At 57.3% G+C, this 17149-nt stretch overlaps 1 protein-coding gene across 5 annotated transcripts in view; it reads right to left on the bottom strand.

Moving 5' to 3' along the window:
* Window positions 1-6570: 6570 nt before the first annotated feature.
* The window catches only part of MBP (myelin basic protein), a 110623-nt gene continuing 100044 nt past the window's right edge, over window positions 6571-17149 (bottom strand). For all 5 annotated transcript variants that reach the window (XM_034995830.1, XM_034995831.1, XM_034995829.1 and 2 more), the window contains 4 exons: window positions 15696-15731; window positions 15293-15325; window positions 12075-12185; window positions 6571-8110 (listed from right to left, as the gene is read on the bottom strand). In XM_034995830.1, coding sequence (XP_034851721.1) covers window positions 8066-8110; window positions 12075-12185; window positions 15293-15325; window positions 15696-15731 — 225 coding nt within the window. In that variant the 3' untranslated portion in view covers window positions 6571-8065. The remainder of the gene's footprint in view (window positions 8111-12074; window positions 12186-15292; window positions 15326-15695; window positions 15732-17149) is intronic.

Genomic DNA, 17149 nt, shown 5'->3' with positions numbered 1-17149 from the left:
CGGTCTCAGCCACCCGCCCTTCACAGACCGGCGCCATGGTAGTTTCTCATACAGATGATGAGTAAAGTATTTAAAGTACTGAAAATAAAGATTAAGTGGCAGGAGCAATAGGCAATAATCATACATGATTTTGCTATTTAATCTTTTTTATGCGTAATACTTTACGGCATGAAGACTTTTGCATTAAATCAAGATTTGTAATCTATTTGACAGATTCTACAGTGACATAGTGATTCATTCTCGATTCACCACTAAAGAGAACTTTTAAAATCATTTTTTTTTAATTTACAAAAGAATTCTTTTTTTATCTTCAAAATCGTTTCATGGTCTATTTATACATTGGATGATATTTCTTTAGTCCAATTTTGTATTAGAAATGGATAGTTATGCCAAAAGCCACCGAGCTGGCTTTAAGAATAATAAAAACAGTTCTTGTATTATTTTAAAACTCCTGTATATTTACTTATTTGGGCTTGGGGTGAGTTATAACTGTTTAAAGATGGATGTTTTCTGTAGGTAACATTTTCAGCAAAGCTTAACCCAAAGCAACGATGCTGAATTTGCAATAAATTGAGATCCATTGGGTTTCAAGAGTGTGAGAATGTCTTGTTTTCTATTCTTGGGGATAATTGTCCATTTCCTCTTACTTATAAGTTATTTGAGAGTGACTTGCAATGAAATGAAAACCGATCCCAGTATCAGTGTGTCTGTTCATGAGACATGTGGGACATTGGACTTCCCCAGATAAATACCATTGGAGTTCATTTATATTATAGCATCTAATCCTCTTTAGAGACATATTTCCAAACTTTTAGAAGTTCAAAATATATGGAATGTTATCCTGTTGAAATAACAAGTGAAGGGTATCTTTTGTCCTTTGTCCACCGTATTCCTAGCACAGAAGAAGGGACGCCATACAATTTTGGACTGAACTAGTTAAAATGATTTGGGTTTTTTTTTTTTTTTTTCCCCTGCGCTTTGCTCAGAGGGAATGGTAAGAAATTGTTTCACTATGTCTGTTGCTTGTTTGTAGGAGGAACATTGCTCTAATAACTTTTAAAATATGGTGGGTGGGTTTTCAAACACAATGATCAGATTATGGAAACACTTTCTTTACAGAGGATTGCCTCAACTATTTACAGTGCTTCTCCAGATGGGCTTTTCTGGCCTGCCTGGCTCTCTGATGATGGAAGAGTATTCGTGTATAAACGCAAAGGCATGAGTTTGCAAAGCATCCTGTGCACCAGCAAAGCCGAGGGGTAGGGTGCCTTGGGACCTCAGGTCAGACCAGCCCTGGTGCTGCTGGCTGGCTGTCGGTGGGCCACTCAGCTAACTTCTCTGGACCTGTCCCCTTGTCTATGAAATGAGTCGATTAAATCCCTCCCTTCCGTTCGTATTCTCAGCCACTGAGCTGGGATGCTGGGACGCGGCCCTCCATCCGTGTCTCGTGTCTGCATGGCTTGTGAGCAGAGCGCTGTCTGCCTTTGATCCGGGATCTCTTCAAGGCTGTGTGTACAAGGCCCGGCCTCGGGAGACAGCATCTTCCTCCAGAGCAAAGCGAGGCTTGTTCACTGACCAGCATAATCACAGTACGTCTCCCTCTGAGGCCAGGTCAGCTTGCTGCCTTTTATAAAAGCCGCAGGTGTCCCTAAGCTGTGGTTCATCTCCTGCAACCCAACCCTGTGCCGTGGGCATCGCCTGGCCCACTCTGGCTCGCCCTGTGGGACTCAGGATTGAGAATATCCCAGTGCGGTGACTCATAATCCCCTTTGTCAGCACCCTCTGCCAGGGCCCAGGAAGCGGGCTTCTTGGGAGCCGGCGGGTCGGCGGGAAGCTCAGAGGCCTCGGGCTGCCAGCAATACGCTGTCAATTCGCTTTGGAGGCCTCGAAATGCCCCTGGCTCAGCTTACTCTGTGGGTGGGAACTTTATGACGAATGTCAGTGGCTAATTTACTCCACACCATCCACGCTGCTGTTCCCATCACAGAGGAGCTCTTACTGTTACAAAGCCTCAAAGCTTTCCAGTCCCTAAGGAAACAGTGAAAAATGAAAAATGTGTCTCCCCGATTCCACGATTCTGGATCCGTCGGGGGAGGTGGTCCCACAGCACTTCAGTATCAGAGCAAAGTGATCCTCGGTTACCCTGGTAACCAAGCTGTGTGGGAAGGAATGCCGACAATTAGCGCAACGCAGCTCATCTGGATGTGACGTCAGCCAACTTCGTCATCGCTGTGGATAAAGAGGGACGACAGCTGGCCGTCTGCACCAAGACCCTCTGCTCGGAACATTCCTGATTCTTTCTGAATTGTCTTCCTCGAGTTTAATAACCCAGCGTCCTTCCCCTGTAACCCTGTGTTTTGGGGGCAGCTTCAGGTTCACATAAAGTCGCAGGAAGAGGGCGCAGAAGGCTTTGTGTACGCTCCACCGGACCCTGTTCAGGAACTGCCCGGGGCGGGCACAGTCACCGCTGCGCTCTAACGGACGCCCTCGTGGCCCGTGGCCCCGTTCCTGTGACGTTCAGGAAAACCACGGGCCAGTCGTGCAGCAGAAGGTCCCGCAGTTCGTCCTCCAGGGTTTCTTCGTGATGCGTCTTGGGCCAGAATCTCGCAGACGTGACGCTATGTTCCGGGTGCGTCTTAAGCAAGGGGACGCGTCGTGTGCGATTGTCCCGTTGCCCGCGGCGCCGAGGCGGGCTTTCCTCAGTGGAGTCACTTCTCCTCGAGGCAGTGGGCGTTTGTGCGGGACCAGGAAGCGTGCGGCCATGTGGCCCGGCCACGTGCAGCCCCGGCCTGGCCCCGGGTTTCTGGTCGCTGTTTCTTCCACATTTACTGCCGGCCTTCCTCTGTGAGGAACTCCCTGCTTGGCTCATCCCTGTGATCGTGTTGGTGCAGACTTGTGGGTTCCTGTCCTGTTGCATGGGCTGCAGGCTGTTGGGCTCCACCCTGCTGCCCAGAGAGCCCCAGATCTGACCAGTGCAGGCCCCTTGAGGCAGCTGCGAGCCCCTGTGACGCGGCCACATTGTTCTTGGAGGCCCTTCCCGCTGCTGGTGCAGCAGATCGCGCTCTTTCTGTGTCTCCGGCCCGGAGCCAGCCGTTTTCCCGAGGAGCCCTGGTTCCCCTTCGTGGAGAGCAGCGCCCAGAAGCCAAGACCCACGCGGGAGTCAGAGCGGGGACGTGCGGGGGGAGGGCGCGCTCACGCCTGCTGGCCGGGGCCCGTCACCCACGCTCCGGCCCTCCCGCGTCCCCCTGCTTCGGCCCCAGCCGGGGTCTGCCCTCGTCGAAGACCGGCCCCAGCCGCACCTGCCCTCCTGGCGCAGGAAAGGACAGAGCTGCCTGTTAGAATAGCCACGGTCACCACGGAGCATTGCGGGGCCCCTGCTTTGTCCGCTGCCCTCGCCATAGCCTGGACTTGCCCCTCTCTCTGCCGTCTGCTTGCCAAGTTACGTGCCCGAGGAGACGAGGATGCTCCAGGCCCAACTCTGCGGCCGTGGCTTTCATTCTCTGAGTTGCTTCTGCCGCGTTCGTGGTCAGGCAGGCAGGCAGGTGGCTCGCCTCTGGAGGCTGGGGCGAGTCCTCAAGGGGCAAACACCCCCGGGTGCCTTTTCAGAAAGCAGATTCTGTTTGTTTGTTTGTTTTTTTAAAGATTTTATTTATTTATTTGAGAGAGAGCACATGAGAGTGGGGAGGGTCAGAGGGAGAAGCAGACCCCCCGCCGAGCAGGGAGCCCAATGCGGGACTCGATCCCGGGACTCCAGGATCATGACCTGAGCCGAAGGCAGTCGCTTAACCGACTGAGCCACCCAGGCGCCCCCAGAAAGCAGATTCTGTTCCAGGAGGTGTGGGCGGGGGCCCAGGACGGCTGGCTAACCGTTCCCAGGGGTGCACAGACCCAGGCCCAGCTGGCGTGGGGACGCATCCCTGTCCCAACAGACCCCGGGTGTCTGTCTGCCCTCGGCAGCCACGGGAGCCTGTTGCCTGTCCCTGTGTCTACACTTGGGTCTGGATCTGCCCTCATTGACTTAAGTCAGAGGCCGGCACTGGACTGGGCTGGGAGCCCCCTGGCCAGCACTGGACGTGGTCCGCCATCTTACTGGCACACTTGGGTCTTGACCCGTTAATGCATTCCAGGTGCCATTGGAATCAGGCACTAGCCTCACGTCGTCCCACAGGGTGGGAAGCGGAGGTGAGAAGCCCTCACTCTGCCACCAACATAAGAGTGGACTCGGAGCCTGCTCACGGAGCCCACATGTTTCTCGGAAAGTAGGCCATGGACGACCTCCCGTGGTTCCACTCCCACTTCAAGGATGGCTGTTCCGTGGGTTACGTTGGCGCCCGATGGCTCACCTGCGACACGGACTTCACGGACTGCGCTTGGCCAACTGCCTCCGTGCCCCCTTGTTGCGGACCGCGGTGACTACTTACAGCAGAGAAATCACGAGAGGAAATGGGCTATCAGCGCTCTGGGAAAGGGGAGAAGAGTGGCTTCCTGCGCAGGCCTGGGCTTAGTTCCAGCACCGGGCCAGATGGGGGCGCAGGAAGTAGCGTTCCCGCGTGAGAAGGATACACAGCTCTGTCCTGGGAGGCGCGCCCGCCCTGCTTGGCCCCGTGCCCCGGCCCTCACTCCCCACCGGACTGTATCTGGAGGCAGGACGCCGGGAGCAATCCCGCGGCACACGAGGCCACGGGGTGAGGTCCTCAGGAGAGGAGGTGCCAGGCATGAGGCACACGGAGGGAAGGGCGCATGAGGGCACGCGAGGAGCCGAGGAGCGGCGCCCCGGCCTCGGACCCGGCAGCCCGGCGGGGAGCTGCGTGCCCGGAATCGGAGCTCCTCGCCCCGGCAAGGCCTTCCGGGCCCCCCAACAGCACCACCTCACCATGAGTCGGCAGCTGAGCTCCTGTCCTTCATTCCACCCGAGAACTGTCCCCACGGTCCTGTGCCTCTCCCCACAACCCCAAGTCCAGGGGGAGCCCCACCCCAACTTAACAGAGCTGGCGTGCCCTGTGGCACCTCGTCTCCCGACGCAGTGTCCTCTCCACGCCCCACTAACCCGGCCCCGGGTCTGTGCCCTCCAACAGACCCTCTGTCCTCCGACCTGTCGGCTCTGCCCGCGGCGTCCACCCGTCTGGGGGCTCATGGTCCGCCACCAGCCACACAGGCCTAGAGTCCCGACGGCGGTGACCCACGATCCCCGGGTCCCCGTCTACACTGAATGGCGTGGGGGCCGGAGACTATGGTCGCGTGGCTCTCTGCTGTGATGGGGAGTCCCTCCTGTGCCTCCCCTGCCCCGTGACACCTCTGGGCTCTGCTTGGGGCTGGGGTTCCCGAAGCCCCTTCTCGAGCGTGGTGCCCGACCTCCTAGGTAAGCGTTCGGCGAGAACACGCGTTCCAAGGTTCAGCTCCTGTTCTGTCTTGTTTTACTTTAAAATATGTATCCGAGTGTTGAGTTACCGTGAGAGTTGCTGTGTTACTCTAGGTTTACCCTTGGTTTACCGTTTCATGTGCATCCTATACATGTAACATTAAAAGAGACCTGCCAACTAAAACACTATTTTAAAAATGTGACTCTCTGGGCCCCTGGGTGGCTCAGTCAGTGAAGTGTCTGCCTTCGGCTCAGGTGGTGATCTCAGGGTCCCGGGATCGAGCCCCACATCAGGCTCCGTGCTCAGCGGGGAGCCTGCTTCTTCCTCTGCCTCTCCCCCTGCTTGTGCTCGCTCTCTCTCTCTGACAAGAAGAAAAAGAAAGAAAGAAAGAAAGAAAGAGAGAGAGAGAGAGAAAGAAAGAAAGAGAAAGAAAGAAAAAAGAAAGAGAGAGAGAGAGAAAGAAAGAAAAAGAAAGAAGAAAGAAAATCTTTAAAAAAAACCGTGACTCTCTGTGCATGATTTTCCAGATTCATTGGTTGAAGGGTTTGGGGGGCAAAGAGGAGGGGAGGGGCTGGTGCCCGGTGAGCAGGGCAGGCTCCCCTGGTGTCGGCATTGGGGTGGATGCACACAACACAGGTCTGGGGGCCCCAGACAATAGGCTCGTGTCATCCCAGGACCGTCCCAGCACGGAGGCTGCCCTCCTTACGCTCACAAGGGCAGACAGTCTCTCACGGCTGCTGCCGAGATGGAAGGGAGCCAGGACTTTAGTTAAAAGCAAGACAAAACAAAGATTTCGGCTTATCTTTTTGAAACCGAATTCTTGTAACCGCGAACAATGACACACACAGAATTTCCCAAATCCCCCATTATTGTCGATGTCTTAGTGTGGCAAAAGGTAGTTTCCCAGAGTTTCTTCAGCTCACGTTAACAGGTGTTTGGTTAAGGTAATAGATTGTTGAAAGATAAGTTGAAAATTCTCCTGTGAGTTAGCGGATCCGTGCCCTAACCGTGACCTGTGTTCCATCCTCTCTTACTAATGCGGAGGCCCCCGGGGGTAACGCACCTGCTCGGCCAGCGTGGGCCGGCGGCCCAGGCCGCGAAGGCACAGCCCACACCCGCGTCACCCCCAAGACACGGCCTTTACCTTTGCTCTGCTGGGGCTCACATTCTGCAGCCCAGAGCAAAGATAAAAGAAGACACCATGCAAGAATCATTAAAAGTTTATTATTTTATTTCAATATTCAAGAACAGTGTGTACTTCCCACGAGCGCCCATCTCAGCGCACGCCGTCTGGGCGTAGCCCCGCGTGGAGACCACTCGGCCAGCGGTCGGCTCAGAGATGTAGAGTGTGTGTGTGTCATGCAGTTTGGAGGTTTTGTTTCTGAAATTTTGTTCCTTGTTCCCCTGTAACCCTCTCATCATTGAGGCTATAGATTAATAGACATTATATTAAACCCCCACCGGACATCGGAATTAGGACGGGATTATGTTGACACGTTGACTATTCCTCGTGTTCCTTCTAAGGGAGGACGATGCCAGTGGGGGCTCCTTGGAAGGCCTCTAAGACATACGCTAAAACCAAAAGGCGGGATCAGTATGTTACGAGGGGGGCACAGGAAAGGTCAGCTCGTTAGAAAAGACACGATTCGGAGGAGCCCGTCTGCTCACAGGGCCGGCCAGGCCCGGCCCCCACGACGTCCAGCTCAGCGATTCGGGAAGCGGGCCCTCCGAAGCCTATTCGCTACGCACGTCCGCGTCTAGGATGCAAGCGGACGGAAGGTTATCTGTCCACCGAGGGTTAGTATTGCAGTGTGCACTGCCGTGGGAAGCGCACCGCTGGTCACCTCCCGCAGCGACCAGGGTGACGCCGTGAGGCCACCCAGAACACTCCTCCAGTCCCGCTCTGAGACGAGCGTCTCCCCGGACCTCTGCTGGGCTCTGGGGGAACAGGCTGTTGGCAGAAGCCACTCTGGCTCCCGCTGTACCTCACCTCATTTCCAAGAAGATCCTGTTTCCCACCGGGGCCGTGGCCCAGCCCAGCCTTGCCTCCCGGTCCCCTCTCCGCTGCGCCCGAATTCCGCTAACCGCGTGGGGTGGGCCGCCGCCTGCAGGCGCCCCCTCCGCGCCCACCCCACGGGACTCTTCACCGCTGCCCGCCCGCACTTCACGTACCGAAAGCCCCCCGTGCCGCTCCCGACTGCCTCATCCTGGAGGGAGAGTAAGTGTGTGTTAGGAGGTGAGCAAGGGGCGGGGAAAGCAACCAAAGGAAGCTCGGATCAACAGTCCTCACCGCCCTGCACATGTCCCTGTGTCCACGGCAGCGTCCCCACGGCAGTGCCTGCGAAGCCGAGGGATGCCGGGTCAGCAAAGCAAGTCCAAGGAGGGAGGAGGGTGAACTCGGAGGTGTGTCCGCGCACCGGCGCCCGGTGACTCGGGGCCGCGCCGCGGTGGAGGGAGCTCCGAGGACGCGCTCTCTTCAGACACCAAGTAACTGCTTAATATTCTGTCTGCGTTCCCTCCATTTGGCTGATGGCCAGAAGCTGCAGCAGGTGCGGCGTGCCTGACCCCACCATGTGCACAACTCAACGGGCATTAGGCGGGAGGGTGTTTGCTGCAAGTAGGGAGTGGATGTGGACGGTATTAAAATCTTAAGGCAGTTATATTAAGAAGCTGAGGACAGGTTTCTGGGACCACAAGGTAGGGCTTCAGCGTCTCGCCATGGGTGATCCAGAACGACTATCTCTTCCTCCCTGAGGAAAGGAAACACAGAGTTAGGAGACGTGCACGGGCAGCCTTGGCGTCCGCAGCATCCGACCTCGCGCCAGGATCCCGCCTCTGGGGCCGCTGGTGCAAACCACCTCATTTGGGTCTGCTGAGGCTCTGATTCCATTTCTCCCAACACGAGCAAGTGCTGATCCAGTTTTCAGGGACCCTCGGGGAGGCTCGCGGACCCTCATTCCCAGGACCCACGTCTCGCGCTGCCCTTCTGGGGGCGGAACGCTCAGCTGCTGCGAAGGGGTACTTTGTTTCTAGAGATTCCAGGGTCACAGAGGGAAACCGTCTACACACGACGACAGGGACAGCTTCATCTTTGGGGAGATGGTGGTGCTGGGGAGCACGGCCCCCGCCATGTCCCCCGGGCAAGAGCTGAGCTGCACAACGCTGTCCCCAGGGACAGTCCTCTCTGGCTGAGCGGACGAGCTGGCCCCACTAGGAGTAGGTCGGCCTGAAGCCGTGTCTGGGGGAGGGGAGGAATGGGACCTGCGGGGAAGTCCTGCATTCCGTCCCCAGTTCCGCACCCGGCTGGGAAACTGTCTCCGCTGTGCATCTGGAAATGAGAAACTCTGATAAGAGCTCAATGCAGTTCCCTAATGACTGGGGGAGAAATGCAGGGCTCTTCACCCAGTTTCCAGCCCACAGGGACGGACAGTCCGGGGTAATGGCGCCCCCTTAAATCCCGGGAGACCCACGGTCCCCACCCACCTCCTTGGAACCCTTCTCGCCTCTGCAGGGATTGTTCCCCAATAATGGTAACCACATCTGCGGACTCATTCAGCCCTATGCCCGTGGTTGGCCAGTTTGTGAACATTTCATGTAGTAAAATCTAATGAAAGCCATATTAATTGGATTTGATAAATCGGAGCTTCCCTTGAACTCTATAGAAGCTTTAAAATTTCTAAACCACTTTGTACAAACAGAAATGCAGGAAAACATTGAACCCATTACAAACAAATGGTCCTCACACGCTTGTGTTCGTCCCACACGATGAACGTGCTGGACAGGGACGGGGCTGGCCAGCCCGACCTGCAAGCATCTCACCCTGGCTGGGGCCAGGCTTGCATGTGCGACCCAGGCACAGAGACACAGTCCCCAGAGTCACCCCGTCAGCAGGGAAATCCTTACCACCGCACACCTCTGGGTTCCCACCTGGGACGCTCGGGGGCTTGGAGACTCGGGGGGAGCCCAGAAACGGTCTGGGACATCACAGGTGGGTCAGATGCGGGCACCCGCCTGGCCAGGTTCTGGGCCACTCGTGGAAACATCATTATTCTGAATGCACTGCTGGGTTTGGACCCAGAGCTCCTACAGGTTCCTCATCCTCACCATCTCGTTGCCTTGGTGCAGAATTGGGCAGACACATCATGATGACCTCGGTTACTTGAATGTGCGGGTAGAATTTGATTCCCCCTTACTCAGATTTGCTTTAGAATTTCCACTGAGGAGAGGATCACTCCTGCTTTTGACCAGACATGAAACGAGTCAGCGCGCCTGTTGATTACCGTTCACTTCACAGATTTAAGCCCTTTCCTGGATAGGACTGACCTTCCTCAAAAGCACAGTCCTGCCTCCCCTCACCTCTATGTGGGCCCAGCAACCACTGAATCTGGGCTCGTGGCAGGGGCCTCCACACACATGTGCTCACTGAGCCGACCCTGCCAGTAACCCGACCATGGGACACACCACACATATGACCCCATGATGACTATTTGGGTTACAGACCAAATTATTCCACCATAAACTGTGAAACCTTGATGTGTTAGTAAGCCAGTTAGAAAGCACACTCACCCAGGTTAAAGACCTCCTATCAAGGTGATCGGGGTGGAGCCTCGTGCGGGGCTGGCCGAGGCTGAGCCCGAGCCCGGGGTGAGCTGGAGCCTGCCGGAGGCCCGGGTCCTGCCTTTCAGCTGCCCGATCTCTGGGGCGGTACCTCCAAGCCATGCACAGCAGAGCCTTTTAGTGTTAAATCAAGTTGCCTACTGTGACCCCAACCGGTGGTCTGAGGGCAGGTGGAGCGAAGCGGACGCTCCTGTTCTCATCCATGACCAGAAACCCCTAGAACATTCAGTTTCCATGGAGACACATGCCTCCCCCCAAATGTGCCCGCCGGCCTGAAGACACAAGATGACGAAGCTTCCGCGTGGAGTAAGAATCCACGATGTGTTTGTCTGTGGCGCCCGGACACCTGCCGATGGACACGGCGGGGCAGGGTGCACGGCGTGCCGTCTGGGAACTAAGCCCAGACTAACGTCCCCTCTTACTTGGGCGTCTCATCTTCCTTTGTCTATGGCGACGCCAATCGCTCACCCGAGAAGGATAAACATGAAATCCTTCAGGAGTTATTTTTCTCTCGACAGGGTGCTGTGAGCATCCTGGGGCTTTTTGCCTTTTCTGATGCCTTTCCTGCCGTAACCCACAAACCCTGCCTTTTACATGCTGGCATCCATCTTCCTGACTACGGTTCGTTAGGTTGGAACGGGAGCTGACTGGCGCACCTTGCAAATCATCGTGGCTCTGGCTTAGAATCGGCTCTCACACCAAGAAGCCAAGAAGCGGATGGCCTCGGGCGGATTTAGAGTCACAAGAACAGCTGCTCGCTCGGCTGTTACTCTAACGAGAAAGTACATGGGAACGTGGACCCAGACAATGGTGCTCCCTGGCCGTGTGCCTGTGTGAGCACCTGTCCAGCGATGAACTGTGATCCCTCGAGCCGTAAGTCAGCCTGGGGACTGTCCTGGGCTGTGCAGAAGGTGCCACGTATCCCCGCTGGGGTGGGCACATCCCTGTCCCTGATCCCCTTCCGGCTGTGAGCCCTGAAGTGCGGGCTGTTGCTGGGACCTCGGCTCTGCTGCCAAGCCCTGGATGGGGGGCTGAGAAAGCCCAGCCCCCTTTTGACGCACGGCTGGGCTTTCAGCGTGAACACCTAAGTTGTTGGGTGTCATGGGACCTGGGTGACAAAGCCCTCAGGAGGGCCACAGGGGCCCTCTGTGTGGGGAGCCTCTCTTGCTGGTGGCACTCATTTCAACCATGTCTGTCCCCCACCGCGAGAACATGCTCTTGACACGCTCTCCTCCCCGAAGCGCACGCAGTGATGCTCAGCAAGCACCTGCCAGGGTAACGAGTATGATGGCAGATGGACAGGGCTCCTGGGCAGCCTCTGGCCCCTGACCGTGGGCACGGCCAACCTGGCTCACAGCCGCGGGGGAGCAGACCTGTCACTGTGTTCTTCGGAGACCTCTGCCCACAGGGACAGCGGCTGCTTATGGGTCGGCCCTGTGCCCGAGGCTCTCGGGCGTCCTGCGTCCAGGCAGTTACAGGCTGCGGACGGCGCCTACCCCGGAGCTGTGGGTGAGCCCTGGAATTGTGAGCTCCGGGGCCCACGAGAGGGTCCGGGAATGAACGGAGGCCAAACAGGCCCCTCCCCATGCTGGGAAACTGATCTTGGGATTGATCAGAGCCAAGAATGGGCTGCGGTGGGGCTCTCTGAGACTTGGCAGCATCCAGGCCCCTCGGCATCTTCTCACGCCCCTTCCAGCTGCCCTAAGAGAGGCCCCAGGACCAGTGACTCCAGTGTGCGTATCAGGCAACCCCCGTGTGGTCCCTGGGATCTCTGCCTGCCTGACCAGCGATCTCCCCCTTTTGTCACTCAGCTCCTGTTCCTTTTCTCAGGAGTCCGCAGCCTCGGCACTGGGACCTTCCAGATGAGGTCGGCGCCCACGCCACCCCCGCCTCCCCAGAGCAGGGAGGAACCTCACGAGGGACCCCTCACATGTCCTCGAGGCCCCCGAGGCAGCCTGGACCGGCCCCTACAGATACGTCCTGGCCCCTGAGCCAGCCAGCCTGGCAGGTGAACCCCAGAGGGACAGTGTGGAAAGCCTGGGACACCCCCGCCACCTCCCCCCAGCACATCCCTGGCATTGAGAAGGGTCACCTTACCAGTTTGAAGAGTTTGGAAAGCGTGCCCTGGGCGTCATGGGCCCCCTTGAGTCCCTTGTGAGCTGGAGCTCTGCCTCCGTAGCCAAGTCCCGGCTTCTGCCCCTCGGCTCCCTGCAAGAGACCAGACAGCTCTCAGGGGGCCTGCGGGGCAGGGAGGGGCCCTGGGGGGGGGGCGCCAGCAGAGCCAGGGCCGTGCTCCACGCCGCAGTGGGGGCCCAGCCCAGGCTGCCGTGCGTGGGCAGACGTGTGCCCAAATGCTCTCACGGAAAGATCAGACTCCTGACCCACTCCACCGTGTGGCTTTAAGACAAGAGTGGCAAGGTCCAGCAAAACCAGGTGACCTGCCTTTGCCCACCTGTGTGCAGGAAGGGAGCGCAGGGGCCGCTCTCAGCCCCAGGAGGCACTCCCCTCCTGGGCTGGGGGTCCCTGTCTGCTTCTCTGTGCAGACTCCTCACATCTGCCCCCTTCTGCTGGACGTCTGGAGGATATGGAGCTTGGCACTTAGCAAAATTTTGAGGCCCATACTTTTCTAAAGCAGAAAGACAAGCTTCAAATTCTCTGGCCTGGATGAGGCTCTCGCCAGGATGACCAGAAACCAGCTCCCCTGGCCACGGCTTGGGTGCCCTGACAGTGGGTGTGTGGCCCCTGCTGGGGGTCCCGGGATCTGGGCTGGTCATGAAGGAGGGAGGGGGCAGGTCCGGCCAGCAAGTCGTGTCCCTGCCGCCGCGCACCAGGGCACAGCCCCGGGCACCCAGCAGCCTGCACGGAGCCCTAGCTCTCCACTCCCTAGCTGTGTGACCTCGGGCAAGCGTCAGGGCCACTCGGACCCTCAGTTTCCTCTTCTATAAAACGCAGATAAAGCGGCCCCTCCTTCCGGGAGTTCACGGATGCGCTGCTCTGTGAACAGAGCCTGTGGGCTCCTGGTACGTGCTCGCTGTCGTTCCAGGAGAGGCCAAGCCCGGCTCCCGGCGCCAGGGCCCCCGTCGCGCTGGAGGGAGGACCTTCCCTGCGAGGCACAGAGCAATGGCGGCTGACTGCTGACGGGTGAGGACATCCGCGTCCCAGGACTAGTCTGTTTTTGAAGATGCTTTACTTTCAAATGGCAACATCCCCCGTGGACACGAGGAAGGAGTCGGGGGGCTCGGGCAGACACAGGGAGGTTAGCGTTTGCGGTATGGGGACCTCCAGCCTCGGGTACCACGTCACGCGGGCGCCAAGCAGGCTGGGGGGGCTCAGGTAAGGTCGCTGTCTGGCCTGCGGGTCTGTCTTCAGCGGACAGAGTCTGAGCTTTGGATTCTGCCAGCAGGACGGGGAGACTCTCTATGGTCTGCTCCTAACAATCTAGTCAAGGAAATGACCCGCCCGCTGGTGGAGCCCCAGGTCCCTCTGCCTCCGCCCACAGGCCTTGCAGCGTGCACGCACATGGGCTGGAGGGCCCGGAATCCACGCAGGGAATCCCTCTATCCTAGCGGTGTCAGGGAGGGATTGCGGGGCGGGTGCAGCAGGTGGAGGGCGGGCAGCCCTGGGGTCCAGAGGTTTCCATGGCTGCGCTCGCTCCGGGACATCCCACGGAGGGACAGGTCACGGCTCAGTGTGCAGGTGCCCCACGGAGCCTCACAGACCAGGGCCAAATCCTCCTGTCTCTTGCTTTCCTCCAGAACTAGGAGCTTCTGAGAACAAAACTCAAGGGTAGGTTTTCAGATTAAATAATCTGCTTGACTTTTCCTCCTTTCAAATTTTTGGTCACTTCTATCTTTGGGCAACCTGGAATTTACCAAGAAGTGTTCAACAGAGTTTAGAAGAAGAATGGGCGACTTTCACAAACTCCAAGCAGGAAGGCAGTCCTGTAGCTCGAGGAAATGGACACACAAGCAAATGAAATACGGAGGGGGATTTTGCTTTGGAAAAGAAAGAGAAACTGAGTAAAGATTAGTAGCCCCAAAATGGAGGCGCGGAGGGAAGGCAAAGTCTTTCTGGTTAGCTGCTGGGTGAAGCGGGCTCTAATGCCCGGAGGGAGGAAGGGCCTCCTCCCCCACCCCGCACGTCCCCCGGTGACTCCGCATCATGCCCGAGAGTCCATGCCTAGAAAGTCAGGAGGCAGACCAAGGGGTTACCAAAACAAGACTTCCTTCTGCAGTGTCATCTGGGTCTCCTGCTGGCACAGAAAGTCAGAAATTAACTGGCTGTGAGGCCCAGCCCACGTGTTTCCTACCCTCTTGGCCCCTTTATGCAAAGTCATCAGCTTTGGAAAAGGCTCAGATATATTTGTATAAAGTGTTCCAGCAAATTCCATGTAAGAACGTGCTGGGGCAATCCAGGAACCTTATGGAACCCTCTACCTTCTCCATGGGCCTCCCCTTCTCGTGCCTCTCCCCCTCACTGTTCTCGCTTCCCTCCTTCCTTCTCTGTCTTTTTTGTAAACTCTAGTCATCCACGTGTGTGATGCTTATTAACTGAGCACCAAGTATACGCACGCTCTGCACTAGGGACTCGGGCTGTGTTTCCAGGCCAGACGGGGTCCCTGGCCTATAGGTGAGTGGTTACTTTTCCGTTTATTCTGCAGATGGCAGCTTTGGTAAAGTAAGAACTCTGGCCTTTACTACTAACCGAAGTCTACAGGTTTGGTTAGAAAACGCCGATAGGCATTTTAGGCTGGCTCAGGCACCACATTTCACCGGTGTCTAGAAAGTGAGCAAGGTGGCCATTTACAATCGGGATGGGCACCTTGTTCTCGGCCTTCCTCAGAGGACGTCCCTGGATGGCTGACGGCTAAGCTACGCTGTGATCAGACCCCAGGTCTCGTGGCTTCATTGGACCGCGTGGCCGGAGGCGGCATCGCGTTTCCTCAGCCTCCTGTCAGTCGGGCGGCAGGGCTGGCTATTTGGATGGCCCGCCGGCCCCAGCCTCCCTGGGCCTGCCCCGCGGGGACTGGTGTCCCACCCCTCGGGCTGGAAGGAAGTCAGGAACTTTCTCAGGTACAGAGCTGCTCCTTCCCGGGAGGCGCCCGGTCGGGCGAGGAAGCAGGGCCCTGCGGGGTCGGCGGTGGGGGCCCTGGGTTCCCCCCGGGGGGGGAAGGCGGCCCCCCGACGGCGTGGGCAACGGGCCTGCCAGGGAAGAACGGGGCCCGTGAGGCAGCTTCGCGGAGCAGAGCGCAGGCGCGGGCAGCTGTGAGGAGCAGAAGGGAGAGGGAGGTGCGGGGACACGCGAGTGTCACCTACCCAGCTAAATCTGCTGAGGGACAGTCCTCGCCCCTGTGTGGGAGAGAGAGAAACAATGACATTGTGATCCAGGCAGGAAGAAAAGTCTTTTAATAAACAAGAAACACAAATCGGGGCCGTGCTGAGCTGGTGAGTGGTGTTGACCCCTGCGGGATCCCAGGGGCGGCTCAGGGTGGATTTGGGAAGGATTTGGGACAGGGTTGGGGGGGAGCGAGCTGGGAGCCGGCAGCAGTCTCTGCTGGGCGTGTTCCTTCCTCAGCCTGTGCTGCTTGGGATCCAGGGGGCACACATTTGGGGTGACGCCAGGTAGCCGTGAGGCCCGCCCTCTCTTTGGTCCATTTGGGGATTTCAGGGAAGGTCTACAGACGGCGTGAGAATTAAGGACAACGTTCAGAGGTCTTACCTTTCCTTGCGACGGAGGAGGTGTGCGTGGTGTCACCTGCAAAGACACGCAGAGGCCTGTGAGCGGGGGCGGGCGCCTCTCTCCCCGGGGAGCCTCCTGCCCTCACCTTCCTGCTCCTGACCAGCCCCCGTTGGGCTGGCAGCCCGGCGCCTCCGAAGTCACCCCTCTCTGCCTCCCGGTTCCTGTCCTGGTTCTCGGAGACTACGGGGCCTGAGACGCCAATGCCAGGCAGAGTTTCCAGAACACTCAGCCCTCAGGGAAGGGGGCACGATTCGTCCCGCTGTGGTTCCTGGGTGTGCGGGCTATGAGGGCGAAGCTCGCTTTGCTAAGGGCCTTGCTTCTCGGGTGGAGGTGAAGCGTCCCCTGTACTCAGAGCTTTGAGAGGAGTGTTCTCGGGCCTGGGGCTCCCAACACTCACTTGTCAACATGCAGAAGACCCTCTTAAAATGCCCGCTACACAAAAAGTTTAGGATTAGAAGCTCGTGGCTTTGCTTTTGTTTTTCAATCTTTATTTTTGAGAGCAGTCTTAAGTTTCTAGAAAGAATGCATAGAAATTAGAGAGAGTTGCCACGTCCGCCCTCTTGTCCTGATCACTGTTTCCCCATTTATTACGGCCTCGCATGCGCGTGGCTCATGTGTTATGAGCCGGGAACCAAGGCCGATGCACTTCTTTTCAGGGAATCGTAGCACATGGTAAGGTCACGCTCATGGTGTACGTTCTGTGGGTTTGCACAAATGTGCGATGTCAGGCGTCCACCAGCCCGGAGGGAGGAAGGGCTCACACAGTAGGCCCACGGCCCCCAAGCCCTCTGTGCTCCCCCTGTTCCCCTCCCTGCCCACAAACTCTGATAACCACTCCTCTTGGCATCTCTTTAATCTTTTTGTCTCCATAGTTTTGCAAAGCCTGTGTTTTTAAACTAAGAGTCTCATAGTCCTTTAGTCTCAAAAGGAGTGAGTTCTTTTCTAGAACATAAGATTCAGTAAGTGGCAGATGCAGTTTGGACCTTGTGACCAGGTTCTAGGGCTGAGCTCCCATGGCCAACCTCACCCTGAGGAGGAGGGAGGCATCATCGGGGATAGACTCACGTCCCTTGTGGATTAGAGCTCAGGGTCACCTGGGGATAGAGTCAGGCCCCTCATGGATTAGAGCTCAGGGTCATCTGGGATAGACTCAGGCCCCCCATGGATTAGAGCTCAGGGTCACCTGGGGATAGACTCAGGCCCCCCATGGATTAGAGCTCAGGGTCATCTGGGGATAGACTCAGGCCCCCCATGGATTAGAGCTCAGAGTCATCTAGGGATAGACTCAGGACGCTTTGGATTAGAGCTCAGGGTCATCTGGGCATATACTCAGGCCCCCCATGGATTAGAGTTCAGGGTCATCTAGAGATAGACTCAGGCCCCCCATGGATTAGAGCTCAGGGTCATCTGGGGATAGACTCAGGTCCCCTGTG

The sequence above is a fragment of the Mirounga leonina genome, unplaced genomic scaffold, assembly GCF_011800145.1.
Source record: "Mirounga leonina isolate KUSES-001 unplaced genomic scaffold, KU_Mleo_1.0 Mir_93, whole genome shotgun sequence".
NCBI classification, from domain to species: domain Eukaryota; kingdom Metazoa; phylum Chordata; class Mammalia; order Carnivora; family Phocidae; genus Mirounga; species Mirounga leonina.
This window is presented reverse-complemented; position numbering and strand designations above follow the sequence as displayed.